General features: G+C 42.0%; 1 protein-coding gene across 1 annotated transcript in view; it reads right to left on the bottom strand.

Annotated features, from left to right (window-relative positions):
• The window catches only part of BCAS1 (brain enriched myelin associated protein 1), a 79081-nt gene that overhangs the window by 42002 nt on the left and 18973 nt on the right, over positions 1 to 18106 (bottom strand). Inside the window, exon 4 of the mRNA XM_042466241.1 lies at positions 10418 to 10980. Coding sequence (XP_042322175.1) covers positions 10418 to 10980 — 563 coding nt within the window. The remainder of the gene's footprint in view (positions 1 to 10417; positions 10981 to 18106) is intronic.

Here is an 18106-nt window from a genome sequence, read left to right as displayed (position 1 = left end):
GTGACATGCGGAAAAAGCTTTGATGTGATTAAGCTCCCACAGGAGATATCAGTCATGGCTTACTCAAAGAGCGATGCATGCCTCAGGCAAAAGCTGGATAATTACAATTATCAAATATTAGATCAAATATTCAAGCTTCCAGTGTAAATATAGCATCCATTTAAATCAGAAACTGGGCATCCTGCCCTCTGGACAGTCCAAAAGAAAAACAACAACAAAGTTTTATAGGAAGTTTGCTAAGTACTTTGATGCCTTTAAATGTGAATCAAAACTTTGTTTGTGGGATAAACCCAAAACAAAATATGACTGGGAAATGAATTATGAACATTGTTTAAAAAAACAAACATACATACAAAGCCAAAGCCAATTTACCTGAACATGTGTGCAAATCACTGTGAATGAAGGGGAGTGACAAAATATTGCATTCATGTGGCTTCCACATGACTGGTCCTGGAAATGGGAAGGTTCACAAGATCCTTCATACTTCTCAAAGGGAGTGGTAATTACACTTTAGTAGCATGAAAGCAATGCTCAGCATGATATAGAATCATAGAATTGTAGAGTTGGAAGAGACCACAAGGGCCATCCAATCTAACCTCTTGCCATGTAGGAATCAAAGCATATCTGACAGATGGCCACCTAGCCTCTGTTTAAAGACCTCTAAAGAAGGAGACTACATTACACTCCAAGGGAGTGTGTTACACTGTCCAACATCCCTTACTGTCAGGAAGTACCTCCTAATGTTAAGGTGGAATCTCTTTTCCTGGAGCTTGTATCCATTGTTCCGGGTCCTGTTCTCTGGAGCAGCAGAAAACAAGCTTGCTCCCTCCTCAATATGACATCCCTTCAAATATTTAAATAGGGCTATCATATCTCCTCTTAACCTTCTCTTCTCCAGGCTAAACATCCCCAGCTCCCTAAGTCATTCCTCATAGGACATGGTTTCCAGACCCTTCACCATTTTTGTCGCCCTCCTTTGGACACGCTCCAGTTTCTCAATGTCCTTTCTGAATTGTGGTGCCTAGAACTGGACACAATATTCCAGGAGGGACCTGACCAGAGCAGAATAAAGTGGTACTATTACTTCCCTAGATCTAGACACTATACTTTTATTGATGCAGCCTAAAATGCAGCCTATAATGCACTTTAACACACCCTCCAACTGTCCCAATTTGGCAGGGGCAGTCTTACTTAATCCTTTGCCATTCCAAATTTTCAGCTGCTATAAAAATGGCCCAGTTTCTCCTCCCACTTTTCTGCTTTGTCCTCAGTTATTTCAATTGCTGCAAATTGAATTCAAAGAGAATTTACATTCAGAGCTGATATAGATGGCCCTAAAAGGGCAGCTTGATGCCACCCCTTTGAGTGCTGGATTGGGTTCATGGCATTGGAACACTGTGGCCCTGATCCGACTTTTTCCAGACCTAAAAGAAGCAGCAAAATGCCACTCCTTTTTGTGGTGGAAAAAAGCTGCCCTTTCTGCTATGGTGGCAGCTCCTCTTTGCTCCTGTGGTGTGCGGTGTCTGGATGCTGTGCTGCAGGAACGTAGCAATGCAACCCGCCATCTGGTCTGGCAGGCTGTGTTGGGATGTGCCGCCCCAGAAGCCAGTAGTTACTGGTGGTGTGTTCAGGCTCTAAGTTAGCACAGATTGGGGAGGGGAAGATAAGAGGAGAGGGTGGACTCTTGCCCTTCTTGCTGCATCATCTCCTACCTTGTGGGTTCTTCCTCATTAATAACTTTTGCCACTTTGACCACACTTTGATATTGCTTGGCCACACGTGTTCCAGATTTCATCTGTGAAATGTTGGAGGCCATGCTTTAGGTTTCAGTCCTATTGATAACTGATGTCTTTTGTCCTGTGCTGGTCTATGACCATAATAAAGATGAACTAAAATGAGCTGAATCAATGTCCTTTGGAGGGATTCTAGGATATGATACACATGCTACTCTGTTGGTGGAAGTGGGAGGTTATCTGATGGTACAACTGTTGTATCACCAGAGTTTATCTGCCAAAAGTTCTGCTGGGACAGATATTCTTCCAAAGGTCTCCATCACTGTTTGTGGGGAAAATTCAGAACTGTTGGGATATGTGTCGGAGCAGTGTGGATCTTCCATAAGAACTTTGATTGTTCCTTTAGCACAGCTACCAAAAAGGTCCCATACTATGCCTGTCCAGAGCTGGCATAGTAATTCACAGTAAATTAAATCCCACTGCAACTGGAGTGGGAAAACACTTTCTTTGATTTCAGTGATATGGTAGACCAGTATGGAATCTCATAATACATTTCACTACATGAGGCAGAAAATCCCAAATTATTTTTTTAATTGATAAAAATTAAATAACCAATCACTTGCTGCTCTTTCATGTCACCTCAAAATGGCTACCCAAGGTGGCCATCTCACTTTGCTCAACAGTATGACTGATTCTGACTGTAGTTCCTAGAGATATTACAAACTGCTGACAAGATGTCTGCAGATGAGCAAATATGAGCATAGGGACACGTTTACACTGGCTGCTAAATCTAGCGCCAGTCTGGGTCATTATGCACTGGACCAGCCACAATGGTGACCATATGCACTGATAAAATCCAGTGTGACACTATATCCTTGTGCACATGGACCAGCCAGGTCAACACTGCATCAGCCCCGTTGGCTCATCCCATGTTTTTGGAGCCACCACTGACACTTCCTCACCACCCAGAGTTCCATGTAAAGACTGACCAGTGCACCACTGCTTCTGCTGATGACAGAAATTGCTGCCCAGACATGTGATCAACAAAGTGTGCAGGTACCCATTTCTGTCCTCAGCAGAAGTGGTGGCACACTGGGCAGACTTTACATAGAACTGCTGCCAATGAGGAAGCGGTGGTGGCAGCTCTGAAAGGGAACAGGAAAGGGAACAGGAAAGGGAAGGGAGGTGATGTGGTTCTTGGTGTGTGGACAACTGGACTGAGATGCCGGATGTGACCTCAGTGGTAAATGCCTTAGTTACATCCCATTTGGACTACTGCAACATGCTGTACTTGGGGCTACCTTTGAAGAGGGTTTGGAAATTTCAGCTGGTCCAAAGAGCTGCAGCCAGACTGTTAACTGGGGCAGGTTACAGAGACCACACAATGCCCCTGCTGAAACAGCTCCACTGGATGCCAGTTTGTTACTGATTATTACCTATAAAGCCCTTACGGTTCAGGTCCAGGCTATTTGGCAGACTTTATGTCCCTGTAAAAACCAGCCTGGGTTCTGAGATCTTCAAGAGAAGCCCTTCTCTCAGTCCCACCACCATCATAAGCACAGCTGGTAAGGATGCAAGAGAGGACCTTTTTGATGGCAGCCCCTAGACTCTGGAACTCCTTTCCCAGCGATACCAGAATGGCCCCTTCTTTGTTGTCCTTCCACCAGCAGGCTAATACTTTTCTGTTCAGACTAAAACAGAAAGTTTTCAAATAATGTTTAAAACAGAAAGTTTTTAAAGAATGTCCTGGGGGTGTTGTAATATTTTAAAGTGTAAGGTTTTAAAGTGCTTTGATCTTTTTTAATTATATTCTATTTTAAACAACTGACCTGTTTTAATGTTGCAATAGAATCATAGAATCATAGAGTTGGAAGAGACCACAAGGGCCATCCAGTCCAACCCCCTGCCATGCAGGAACTCTTTACCAAAGCATACCTGATTAACCCAATAGTTTAATTCCATTTTAATTGTCACTTTTGTAAGTCTTTTTAATTGTACTGTGTTTTTAGACTATAAACCACATATTGAGTGCCAATTTTTGGGGAAAAGTGGGGTACAAATAATAATAATGATGATGGGATAATGTGGAACTGATCCAGCTGTCCACATGTCAAAAGAACCTGAGGTCACTCTGAGATTTTCAGGAAAGTCTGGTGTTTATCAGACGAGCTCTTAAAGAGGTACTATTCCAGTGTGACTCCTCTAGCTGCCTCCTGTTGCATGCTGGGATTGGCAGTTTTAAGGAGGGGTATTTAGAATTCTCAGACAGAGAAGTTCAGCTCCTTAAAACTGCCAATCCCAGCATGCAACAGGAGGCTGCTAGAGGCGTCACACTGGAATAGTACCTCTTTAAGAGCATAGTGTGATAAACATCTATGTGATGTGCCCCAGCTTTGCTTAGTTCAGAGCAAAGTCATTTTAAGGGCATAAAAATAAGGATGATTTATTTATTTATTTCATGTCTGTGCCGCCTTTCACCCAAGAAGGAACTCAAGGCAGCTCAAAAAATAAAACATTAAACCGTCACAATAATTTAAAAAAACAATTAAAATCATCTAATTAAAATAGTATAAAATTAATACAAAACATACAAAAGTTAAAAACATAACTAAAACACACACCCCATATAGAAAACCACCCTGTCCTGATTATATGTTGGAAAACCTGCTTAAATAAAAATGTGTTTACTTGCCAGTGAAAGGCAAGGAGGGAAGACATTGTCTGGATTGCCAGCACTGGTGTTGGGGTGAGTACAGCGTTTTCCACAGGTGCAGACAGGTTCTAGGAGTAGAATAAACCCTTGCCTATTTTCCTCTGTGGAATGTTGAAAGACAAAAACCCTATGGAAAGTTTACTGTTATAAAGTAATTAGTTGCAGTTATATTTCCTAGGTCTCAAAAATAGTGAACTATAATTATTAAAAAATATGCAATGCTTATAGCAGATATATACAGTACACATAAACATTTTAAAAGGGTAATTCTTTTCTATTTCTCCAAGAAACTAAATATTTCCTTTCAGTAACATTTTAAAACTGGATACTATAAACCTATGGTTCCACCTCCTTGTTACCACAACACTCAGAAAAGACCTGGAGTCACAGAATGAGCCAGTGCTTGAATCATATCATATTTCTTTCTGCACCATTAAATGACACCACCACTCTGTAATGTACTAAAGCCAATCATACATTTATGATTGTGTGATATTTGAAAAATGTACAAGTCAAGCTAAACTGAGGATGCATCTATACTACACAGTTACAACAGTTATATTAAAAGCTGCTTTGTGGAGGCTGTTTGCCTAGCAAATAAGTGTTATTTATTTTATTTATTTACTGTATTTATAACCTGCTCTTCAGCCACAAAGGCTCTCAGAGTGGCTTACAGATAGTTAATTAGACATTTCCCTACCCTCAAGTTTACCATCTAAAAATTAAAAATGTTAAAAATGAGGGAGAGGAGATGTTATGAACGAAATGGTTACCAAGGAAAATCCATTCCTTACAACGCAGTCTTAGTGAGGTAGGCAGGCATAACCAGGAGCTGTGCCAGTGTAAGTACAGTACTTTTTAGGATGTTGCAAAGGAAGTATTGAATCCCACAAGGTGCACAAGAGCAGCACTACCCAAAGAAACACTGATTGTCTAAGGACAATCCTCCAGTGACAATCCTCCCAGACCTTTTGGATCTTTCCAGCAGAAAGAGAGAGAAAGCAAGCAAGCAAGCAAGCTGCAGATTAGAGTGATTAAGAAAGAGGTAGCTTTTCAGGCTCATTTGGTGGGAACAAAGGTGGCAAGGATGGCTCTGTACTTGCTCTCCTTTTGCTGACAAGTAAAAAGATTCTTATTCTCTCAGGTTTTTAAAAACTCACTGGGATGGACCTTTAATGTGATATGGTGCTGTTTTTATGGTTCTATTCAGGGTTTTTTAAAAATGATTTTTAAAAAAATTATAAATGGCTTAATTGTTTTTAAAGAACTCTTGTTTTTATGCTTTTATTGAAGATTTTGTATATATTTAAAAATACGTTCGCTTAGTCTTAAATATGTTGTTAACCACCTCAAGTCTTATTATTAGGAGAAAGGCAGGATATACACAAATGAATAAAATAATAAATAAATAAATAAATAAAAATTTTATTTTTATACCGCCCTTCCAAAGATCAGGGTGGTTAACAGCAAGGTAAAATCATACAATACACAGAACAATAATCACATACATCAAAATTATATACAAATACAATAAAAACAGAATAAAACCCCGTTAGCCAGTCTTCTTGCCAGTAAAGAGGAAGGGAGACCAATTGGGACTTTAGTCGGGGAATGCAGCATGGAATAGGGAGGTCTTTAGATCCCTTATGAATTGGGCCAGGGAGGTGGCCGAGCGGAGCTCTGTGGGCAGCGTGTTCCAAAGGGCCGGGGCGGCGATGGAATATGTCTTCCTCGTAGTGGAGGTAAGCCCTTGGAACCCTAAGTAGTTGCTGCCCAGAAGTTCTGAGGGTGCGGGGCGGAATGTACGGGGAGAGGCGGTCCTTCAGGTATCCTGGGCCCAGGCCATTTAGAATAATAATAGAATAATAATGAATAATAGAGAGTGGGTGCACTAAGACCCAATTTCCAAACATGTAAACTAGCAAGGAATTAGTCAATGAACCTCCAGGAAACACCATGGCACTGAGAAGGAACTAGACTACTAAGAGGGTGAAAGTGCCTACACCAGGGGTCGGCAACCCCCGGCCCACGGGCCGGATCCGGCCCGGCGAGGCAGCAGGACTGGCCCCAGCTCGGTTCTGTTGCTGCCGCCGCCGCCGCCAAGCCCGCTGTCGCTTAGGGATGGCATATCCCTAATGTGGAGAGAGAGGCCTGGGCTCGCAAGGGCCATGGGAGAGCCCGTGGAGGCAGCAGGCCGCTTCCGCGGGCTCCTTCTCGGCCCATGCAGCCCCAGGCCTCCCTCTGGAGAGAGAGGCCTGGGGCCGCAAGGGCCGTGGAGGAGCCCAGGAGGCAGCCTGTCCAAGCCCTTCCCTTCGGCCGAAAGGGCCCCTTGGAGCCCTTTCGGCCGAAGGGAAGGGCCTGGGATGGGTGCCCAAGCCCTTCCCTTCGGCCGAAAGCTCCGCCCCTGGCATGCAGCTCCGCCCCTGGAGGGTGGAAGCTCCACCCCCGGCATCGGCCCCACCCCTGGAGGGTGGAAGCTGTTAGGGATGATGGGAGTTGCAGCTCTTCTCCTGGCTTTCACTCTCACCCCCCTGGTCAGCGGAAGAACAACCAGTTTGACCAGTAGCTCTGAGAATTGGCTGAAGATGTCTTCCAATCTTCTCTGGAGTCTGCTGGTTCTTGTTCAGCTCTCAAGACACCAGTCAACACAGTAGTCTTCTTAAAAAGATCTACTTTTATTCTAATATATACACTATGCACAAAACAATTCACTACTCACAAAACTCACACTACTATACTCCTCAATACCCACAAAAAGTATTGTCATACATTATTGCTTATATAGACATTTGTCTCTCTATTCATTATACAGTTGCCACCTCCTGGGCGTGTACATACATTGCGATTGACATACCATACTTGGCTCAATCTAGCCCTCACATTGCATCATACATTACTGTCCACTCAATGACTCTCAGGTGATATCAATTTGCACCTTTTCACTTTGTCATTGTCTCATATGTCCTTGGCTTTCAGGACCTTCTAATTACATTACTGTACTTACAACACCTGTGTGACAATTCAATAACTTTTGCTGTGTCATGTTACTTTCAAATACATTCATATAAATATTATATTTCTTGTGACTATATATCCCATGTGGCTTTTTCCTGACAGAAGCTCCCCCCCCCGACTTTGACCCCCCAGTTGTCTGAGGGACAGCAACCCGGCCCCCGGCTCACAAAGGTTGCCTACCCCTGGCCTACACACTATATATGAAGGAATACAGCAATGTGAAAATAAAATTTATTTAATATAAAAAGAGGGTTAAACCTTATTTGCAATGGACTCCTATCTCTGTTTATACAGTTGGACTGTGGCTTTGAATCTGCCACAGTGGTCTATCCTGAATACACTAGATTCTACCCAGCATTTTAAAAGCACAAAAAATGGTGGGATATAGAATTTGAACCTGCATTCCTAGTAGTTCACTATTTCCAGAAGGAAGGGTTTTTTAAAAATATTTTTGTAGACAACAGGATCCTAGTGAGACAGCATAGGTTTCATCTTTTCTTTTAACAAACTGAACATAAAAGAGAAATTTTGACACTACTAACAAGAAATAAAATTTAGTGATGACATGGCCGAGTTCACACTGCAGATCAGAGATGGGTTTTCTGCTGTCTCTAGAGCACTCAGTTTTCCATATGAAGAAATTAAAAAGCTCACACCCACAAATGTTCTGCACATAACCACAAAAAGGTTTTTGTAGGTACAAATATCTGGCAGGAAAGTTTCTATAGTCATGGAGCACTGAGGCTTTCTCAATGGCTGAACCTTGAACACCAGATCCAAGGCATTTACAGAATGCCTAGATTCTTTACAACTTTTTGACATTTGCAGAATGCCTCAATCCTTTTCAACTTTGAAACTACAGTATGACCCCCATATCCACGAATTTGGCATCCATGGTTTCATTTATCCACATCCGAATAAATATATTCTCTCTAGATATTTCTAGGTCATCGAGCACAATTCTATTGTCAACGTCTGCCCCAAATATAGAATAGTGCTGGAGGACCTAGAAATGCCCTGAAAAATGATAGCTCTAGACATTTCTAGATCCTCCAATGTAATTCTATAATATGCTTGGTCTGGAAGTCATTCCTCCCATTTAAAATAATAGGGTTGTATTGTTGTTGTTGTTGTTTTCTTATATCCCACCTTTCTCCCAATATAGGGATTCAAGGAAGCAGTTATCCATGACTTCAGGTATCCATGGAAGTTCCTGAAACCTAACCCCCATAAATATGGGGTACTGTAAATTTCCCCCCTCTTATGAATGAAGCCTTTTTACCAAACAGTGAATATTCAGTAAAGTTGTTGCAGTCCAGACAGTGTTGCTCAGTGGGTCAAATGTTCCTTCTGGGTCAACAGTATGCTGGTGCTCCACAAACCATCAACAGAACTGGATTAAAATATGCTCTCATAAGATTTATTATAAAAGACAATTAATACTTGGTAAAGTGGAAGACAGCAAGAAAGGAAGAATACAATATTACAAATGGATCAACTCAGTAAAGAGAATGATGGCTGCAAGATCTGAGCAGGGCTGTTAATGACCAGAGCTCTCGAAGGATTCCCATTCATGGGGTTTCAATAATTCAAAGCTAACTGGACAGTAAACAACAACAGCAACAGTAACAACAAAAACAAGTGAAAAACCCTCACTGCTGGAACAGTACTTTACCCATTAACACTCACCTGAGCCCCACCTCTAAAGCAGATCCAAAACCCCAGAAGTCAAGACTGAAAGTATATTTTGAGTCACTTCCAGATCCTATTTTACTGCCAAAATATGGCTACATGGCCTGCTATGGGTCTGTAGGGACAAACATTGGAATCTGCACCCACCACAGTTGCCCATATCTACCAGCTGACATAGTCATATTGGCTAGAGGGGTGGAAACCAGTTTGGTATAGTAGTTTGAGGAGATTATCAGACAGGAAATGAAAGGTCTTTGTCCCATCCTTTTCCCATTCTCAAAGCGCAATCGCAAGAAGATTTTCATATGATGACATGCTTATCCAGATATTACCCCATCCAGAAAACATGATTGACCTCAATTGTGTGAAACACTTTCTAACGATATCACACAGATCCCATCATTCTCCTGTCATTGAAGTGGCACTGCCAGGCATTTTGCACTGAGTTTGTGTTAATGCAATGCCGCTTCAATGATGGGACAATAGCGGTTGCAATATGAAAGCCTTTCACGAGATCGCAGTCAAAGATGGCATAAGGATGGCAGAACAATCCCACCCTTATTCCATCCCCGTGTGATAATCTCTAGTGTGTAGGACTAGGCCTCCAAGAGACCAAGGTTTGAATTTCTGATCAGTTATGTAAACCCACTGGGTGACTTTGGGCAGGCTACATTCTCTCCACTTATGATGAAATCATTGGCAAACCTCCTCTGAATAAAGTTTGCCAAGAAAAAGCTATGATAAGATTGCCATATGTAGAGGTCAGCACAAAAGCACATAACAATGACAGCAATACAACAGTAACTTTTTGACATTTTGGGATGATTCCTACAGAAAAGGCAATGAAAACAGAAATAATCAAATGCTGAAGATATATATCTCAATACATAGACGAGGAAGCAGTTAAAAACCAAAGCTCTGATGAACATATATATTAAACCATTTTCATAGGTACTGTAGAATCTGTTATTCCTAAAGCATTTATTTTTTAACCTGTTCTTTAAAACTTGATATTTATTTTATTTTTTAAAAATGAGATATGCTTCATTATTTGAATCTGTAAGCTTACCTTGCTTCAGCATGAATTAGTCACTGACCATCAACAAACATTACAACTATAGCAACTATAACTGCTCCCATACAGCAAGTAGCTGTTCAGCCACACTCATGAAAGATTTGAGCTCTCATTTGTATGGTGTGCAATCAGCATCTTGCCCCATGCAAAATCTTTACAGACTTAATTGGGAACCATTTATATACTTGCCGTTCCTTGCAGGACATTATCTGGTGCACTTTGTAATCCTGATGTCTCTTGTGCTGTGATGAGTACACCTGGATCCTCTGCTTTATCCTCCCTTTGACTTTCTTCTTGGACTTTGTTCTTGTCTTTCCCTCTTTCCACTTTGAAGATACGGTCAAAAAAGGTTAACTCTTTGGGCTTGGGCAAAGTATCATCCTCTCCCTTGGCTGGTGCTGTGAGTTCAATTTCACTGAGAGATTCCTCACTTAGGTTTTTATTTGAAACTTCCTCTGCCACAGCTGTGGCAGGAAGGCCTGTGTTCTCACTTGATGCTTTGTTTGCACTGAGGGCTTCTGTGCTGACATCAAGTTGAGCTGATCCAAGGGATGAATTTGTGTCCTGCCCTTCAGTACGTGCTGGTACGGGCCGTGAAAATGAGAAGCTAAAACGAGATTTGGCAGCTGGCGGGGCAGCCTTGGCCTCCTTCCTGAGATTATTTCCATTGGCCTCAGAGACGGAGCTGATCTCCATTGTCTTCTGGGAAGAAACAGCCACATTATCCTGGACAACCATCACTTTTGCATCCACTACAAGTGCAAACAAGAAAACAGCAATTATTCCCTCAGGACAGGAAAGATGCACTATTAATCATAGCTGCCTACACGTTTAATGGACTGATTGTAATGGACTGATTGTAAACTGCAGTGCTGAAACAAACTCAGTGTGTACGTGTCATTCTCTTTACAAAGTGTGAGCTTTGGCCTATCAGCTTACATGAGGAGTTGGAGTTGCCAAAAGCCACCATGTTGTCACTAAAACATATTCAGGAGTAGTTGTATTGGCCATGCAGCAAAATACAACAAAATCCAATATCCACAAAACAGTAATACCTTTATTGGAACAACTAACAGCAAAAATACATCATATAAGATTTCAAAGCTTCACTGGCTTCTTCACCAGGCAATGATGTTAAAAATCATACAGGAGAAGGCATTGGGGTTAAGAAGATCAGCAGCTTGTAGAGGCCTCTGGCTGCTAGAGCCCTGGTCACTCTCCATTGGTCCTGAGGCTGGCAACTGCCATGGTCCCAAACGGGCTGCCTCAGATAACCATGGTGCACCATTGGCATGTGTCATCTTTATGCCACACTCCCAGATCAGCCTGAAGCCGGCGCTTTTGGCTTGTGTGTTTCAGGCCATTATCATCTTTCTGCTCCTCTATGATTTTCAGCATCTTAGCCTGCTGATGTTGTCATCTAACATCATCACCTCTGTTCTCTTCTATGATTTTAACATCTTTGCCTGACAAAGAAGTCACTGAAGCTTCAAAACCTTGGATGACTTTTTTGTGTTTTTCAGTTGTTTTGTACATTTCGTATTTTACTGTATGTTGTCGCTGATTGCCTTAAAATGGTCCAATTTTTTATGACATACCAATGCTGCACAGCATTAAATCATAGGATGTCAGAGGTAAAAAAAAAAAAGATCTTGCTAAATCATTTGTAACACTTGAAAAATATTTGTGATGCATTACTTTTCATGCTCTGTAAGGTATAGATTGCTCTTTTTATTCTTTCAGTACTGTTAACAGATATTTAACTTCCTGATTCTGGTTCCTCATTTACTCATTTTAAGTTGAAATGTTCTTACAGTGTATAAGCTGAAGAAATTTAAACAAAACCCTACAAATTGTGCTTTGAGTTCATGGTAGCTAGTTCCTCAAAATATCAAACCAGAGATGGTTTGAAAATTGACAATTATTCTTTGTACTGCTGAAGGGAAATATAACAGATCTGTTTGTAAGAGGAAGATCATTTTGACCATAAATAACATAATATTTTTCCCAAGAAGAAAGATATTAAATATTTGGGAGATCCCAGGTAATAGTGGGAATGAAATTAGTGGAAATGAAAAAAACAAGAACCCCATTCATTTATCTGACAATGAACAAGTACTGTATGTTTGTTAATTTCCCCAAAGAACTAGCCTTTATCCATTTGTCCCTGTCTATTTCAATGCAAAGCATACTTTAATTACCCCTCTTATCCTTTGCTTCTTTCAAAAGTTCATGACCCCTTAAGCAATAGTTTTTAAATTAAGATTTTAATTGGTTTTAATTCTATTGTTATTTAATACTTTTTAATCTTGATTTTGTATATTATTAAATATGGCCCTAAACAGACCAGCACTTTGTGTCGGCCTGGGCCTGAAAGTAGGGCTAGATAGGGCTGAGCGGTTACATGCACCCAGACCTACTTTTGCCACCTGTGCACCATTTTGACACACACCCATCCATACAGGGCATGCCATGATGACACACGGGTGTCAGAGTGCCCAAACGGCATTGGCCAGAAGGGGCGTCATCATGGTGCATAAGCGCCATTATGGCGCTTCTTCCAGGAAGCTGCTTACAGCAGCTTCTTTTTGCTCCCAAGAGGGAGTGGATCATTGCCGCAGCATGCAGATGCCATGGCAACGATCTGCGGCTGAAAGGCGTGGTGTCTCACCACCCCTTCCTGCCCGTCTGTCAAGCCCCTCTATGTATTATTGTATTCTGTCATTTTGTAAGCTGCCTCAAGCCTGGGAGAGAGGCGAGATACAAATAAAATCATGGATGGATGGATTCAACTATTCTGATGTTGCATCTAATGGTGACCACACCATGCTACAAAAATAATTTTTTAAACATTCATAGCAAACCATGCTAGAAAATAGTTCACAACTATTCCCATGTTGCATCAAACAGCCTTATCACATGAGAAAAGAAAGCCAAAATGGGATGGGGAAATAGCGGCTTTCTCTGTGCCTCTCTGCATGATAGTATATCACTTCCATTCTCTTTCCAAGGGATACATTCATAAAAGCATGTATTTTGTTGCACTGGAAAAATCCTTTTGACAAAAGGCACACTTTTATGACTGTATCCTTCAGGAAGGAGAATAGAAGTGCTACAACATCATGCAGAGAGGCATGGAGAAAGCTAGCACTCTCACTTCGTTTTGTCTTTTTCTTCTCATGCTATAAGGTTTTTAATGTTAGCATGCCATGCTAGAAAAGAAGACAAAATCCTTTGTAAAGGCCTTTGCTAGTATGGTCTACTAGCTTGAGCATTGGACTAAGATTCTGGGGAACAGAGTTCAAATCCCTGCTCAGCCAAGGAAACCCACTGGATGCCCTTGGGCAAGTCACATTCTTTCAACCTCAGAGGAATGCAATGGTAAACTCACTCTGAGTTGAACCTTGCTTTAAAAAAAAATAGTGGTGAATACTGCCAAACAGGTAGCCCCCTCCCAAAAGACATGGAATCAAAGTCTTTGAGTTTAGACCAAGAATAACCACAGCAGATTTGGGATCCAATTTTATGCCCTTGAAAGTCTCATGGCCTGTCAAAAGTGCCAAACAACAACAAAGACAACACCAGAAGTGACTGGAATTTTATTTCTAGTTTTGAAAGATTAGTAATCATTTTTTCTGAAGCCTTTCAGGGGCACAAGGGTTTTGTCTCCACATATAAGAAGTGCCGGAATTGCCCCTCAATATAAGAATTTTACTCCCCAATTAAATTTTACTCCAATTCCCACATTTTTAACATTACAGCAATTTAACACATCAACTGAGCATTTAGAAATCATTTAGACAACCAAAGGAAAAGGTGGGCAAAGTTACCAAGAGAATGCTAACACAACAAATACACTGCTCCCTCGGGTTACGAAATTAATTCGTTCCGCGGCCGCTTTCGTAACCCGAAAAGCCTTCGTAAGCCGAAATGCCATAGGCGCTAATGGGGAAAAGCCGCGATTCCGTGTAAAATAGCGCCGAAAAGCACCAAAAAATTTTTCGTAACCCGAAAAAACATTCGTAACCCGGAACAATTATTTCCAATGGGATTTTTTCGTATCCCGGAAATTTCGTAACCTGGGTATTTCGTATCCCGAGGTACCACTGTATATGCATTCTTGGTGAAAACTGTTTTCAACGACTTCTGCTCTGAAGCTAGAACAGAGTTCAAAACCCTGCTCAGCCATGGAAACCTAATGGGTGTTCATGGACAAGTTGCATTCTCACAGCTGCAGAGGAAGGCAATGGTTGATCTCCTTTGAACAAATCTTGCCAAGAAAACCCTGTGACGGGGTCTCTGTGAGTTGGAAACCATTTGAAGGTACACCACAATAACAATGAAGGAGAATGTCATGGAGGAGGACAAGAATTCTTATTTAAGGGGTGCAATACCTTCATTTTGCTGCTCAGAAACTGCACCCTTTCATTAAGGAATTTGAGCCTCACTTTTTTGGCCAGGAAGGGTGCAGTCTGGTGAGCTTAAGGGCTGCAGAAATAATTTTGTAGGAAGCCTATGACTTCAGGGCTACATTTTGCCCACTTCTGATCTAGACATGATTCTGAGTCTGTTTGTCTGACCTAGCATCAATTACACTTGGACAGATCTTTTAGCTGCAGAATCAGGACACACAACAAAGCAGATAGCCATTGCTGCCCACAATTAATAAAAGCCTAGAAAGATAGTGATTGTGTGGACATTAGGACTCCACCAAGCCCTGCAAATGTCTTGAGTAGGCTGACTATCTGGCTTACTTTTGTTATTTTAGCAGACTGACAAGTTTGCTACACCCTTTGTCTAAATATGCTACTGAATATATAACATCAGACAGGGTGCTGGGAAAACAGGAATAGGATCAACCAGATAAAGGAAAAGAACAAACAAAGAAAAAGACAGAATTAGAAATTGCACACTTCTTGTGCTATGGGACAAATCCTTTCTCTATACAAAGACCTACTGAATCACTGGGATACACAGTTTATTTTGTCTGTGATACCCACATTCACTCATTCAATGGTAAACAGGTGGAATTTGAAATGAGTCACTCATTCTGACAGTCTTTTCCCCAGAATCAGACACACTTCACTCTTACTAAACAAATAAATTATAGCAATTTTCTTTTTTTATTATTATTTTTGACCAGGAGATAGTTTAAAAGTCTTATGTGTCTCACATTGTTTGTGTGTGTGTGTGCATGTGCATGTGTGTATGTTCCTTCAAGTCATCTATCAATTTATGGCCACCCCCTTTTAGAGTTTTCTTGGGTAAGGAATACTCAGAGGTGATTTTCCTAATTCTTTCCTCTGAAACAGACCCTGCAGCACCTGATATGCATTGGTACTCATCCAAGTACTAACCAAGCCTGATCCTGCTTAGCTTCAAGATCAGACATACCCTCCAATATTTCATGAATGAAAACTGGGGTGTGTGTGGCCAAGTGACTTTAGAGTAAGGTCACAATGGCACGAGTTATTAAGGGGGAAGAAAAGACAAGATAAGTGAGGCTAGAGCTGTTGGCTTTTGCCTGAGCTTACTGGAAAGAGCAAGTTCCATCTCTTCCTCTCTCCTCCCTCTGCTTAGTCTTCACAACTGCAATCATCATGCAAGTAAACAGCAATGAGAAGTTTAGAGGAACTGTCTATATAATGGGGATCCTTTGCCCATTATGTGGGCATGGCTTTCCACTATCTGACCATCATTTAATCTCCTTTGCTCTTACTTATACTCCACCTCCTCGCCATACTGTTCAACGCTATTTTCGTGATCTTCAATCTGTTAACTCTAACCATCTTGGTCAGACTCTGGATTAATCTCTCTCTTCCCTAAATCTTGGGGATTCTGCTGACTCAGCAGAACTCTTTCCTCACTCTTTCCTCAACTCTTGACCACTTTGCCCCTGTCTCTGTACGCACTTCTTCCTCTAGGACTAGGCCTCAGCCCTGGCTTACCCCCCTCATTAAGTTTCTCCAGTCCTGCTCTAGAGTGGCCAAACGTCTATGGAGAAAGTCCAAACAGTGGGCTGACTTTATTCATTACAAATTTGTTCTTTCCTCCTTCTCACGCGCCCTGTCTATAGCAAAACAAACTTATTACAAATCATTGATCTCCGCCAATGAGAGGCACCCGCAGTGTCTGTTCTCCACCTTCAACACTTTGCTTAAACCTCCCTCTCCTCCTGTCTCTTCATCATTCTCTCCTAACGACTTCGCTAATTACTTCATCTCAAAGATTACCACCATTCGCTCTGATATAGTCCCCCCCGATTTTTCTTCTGCTCTTAATCTTCTATCGCCCTCGTCTAAAAAAATTTCTGTGTTTCCTCCTGCTTCTCTGGATGAACTCTCTACACTTCTGAACTCTTCCAAACCTGCAACTTGTTCTCTTGATCCAATTCCTACTCGTCTTCTAATTTCCATAGCTCCCTCTCTTCTGCCCTCACTTCTCCATATCTTCAATCTCTCTCTCTACAGGCTCCTTCCCTTCGGACTTTAAACATGCTCTCATTTCCCCAATTCTGAAAAAACCTTCCCTTGACCCCTCCTCTTTGTCTAGCTATCGTCCGATTTCTCTTCTTCCCTTTCTTTCTAAGGTCTTGGAACAGGTTGTTTATTCTCGCTGTCTTGATTTTCTTGAAGCCAACTCCATTCTTGATCCCTTTCAGTCTGGTTTCCGCCCACAGCATTCTACAGAGACAGCTCTCACTAAGATCTCGAATGACCTTTTACGGGCCAAGGATAATGGTCTTTACTCTGTTCCCATCCTTCTTGATTTGTCTGCAGCCTTTGACACCATTGATCACAGCCTTCTAATTGATATACTCTCTGACCTTGGGTTCTCAGACTCTGTTCTCGACTGGTTTAGATCTTATTTGTAAGACAGATCTTTTGCAGTCGTCACATGTAGTCAGACTTCATCCTCTGTTCCCTTATATGTTGGAGTTCCCCAGGGCTCTGTTCTGGGTCCCCTTCTGTTTTCTCTCTACACACGTCCTTAGGTAAATCATTAGCTCTTTTGGTTTTCCTACCATCTGTATGCCAATGACACCCAGTTGTCTTTTCCACCCCTGACCTTTCTCCAAGGCTTGAACAGCAAGTTTCGTCTTGTCTCACAGCTGTCTCGCAGTGGATGCGCCATCAGCGTTTGAAGCTCAACATGTCCAAGACGGAGCTTCTTGTCTTTCCTCCTAAGCCCACCCTCTCCTTTTCTGTCTCTGTGGGCAACATTTCTATTCAACCAGTCCAGCAAGCCCGCAGTCTTGGTTTTATCTTTGATTCTTCTCTGTCGTGTATCCCTCAGATCCAGACCACAGCCAAGGCTTGTAGATTCTTTTTATACAACATTGCCAAAATCCGACCATATCTTTCCACCTCTACTGCCAAGATTCTGGTCCATGCCCTAGTGGTCTCACGACTTGATTACTGTAACGTCCTCCTCGCTGGGCTTCCTCTTTCTCACCTCCGTCTTTTAATTTCTGTCCAGCATTCAGCTGCATGCATTATCACATCTGCCCACTACTCTGACCACATTTCTCCTTTGTTGGCATCCCTTTACTGGCTCCCCCTCCCTTTCTGTATTCAGTACAAGCTCCTGCTGGCGACGTTTAAAGCCCTCCATGGGCTGGCCCCACTTATTTATCAGACCTTCTTTCTCCTCACCTTCCCACTAGGGCCCTCTATTCTGGCAGTCAAGGTCTGATGTCCCAGCCCAGGATTTCCTCTGCCCCATCTCGGATTCGCCCCTTTTCACTTGCTGTCCCTCACTCCTGGAACCTTCTTCTCTCGCGAGTAAGGGCCATCACTTCTTTATCCAACTTCAAAACAGAGCTGAAGATCATCCTGTTCAGAGAAGCATTCCCAGACATTGCGTGATTGTCACTTG

This window comes from Sceloporus undulatus, chromosome 4 (assembly GCF_019175285.1).
Source record: "Sceloporus undulatus isolate JIND9_A2432 ecotype Alabama chromosome 4, SceUnd_v1.1, whole genome shotgun sequence".
NCBI classification, from domain to species: domain Eukaryota; kingdom Metazoa; phylum Chordata; class Lepidosauria; order Squamata; family Phrynosomatidae; genus Sceloporus; species Sceloporus undulatus.
This window is presented reverse-complemented; position numbering and strand designations above follow the sequence as displayed.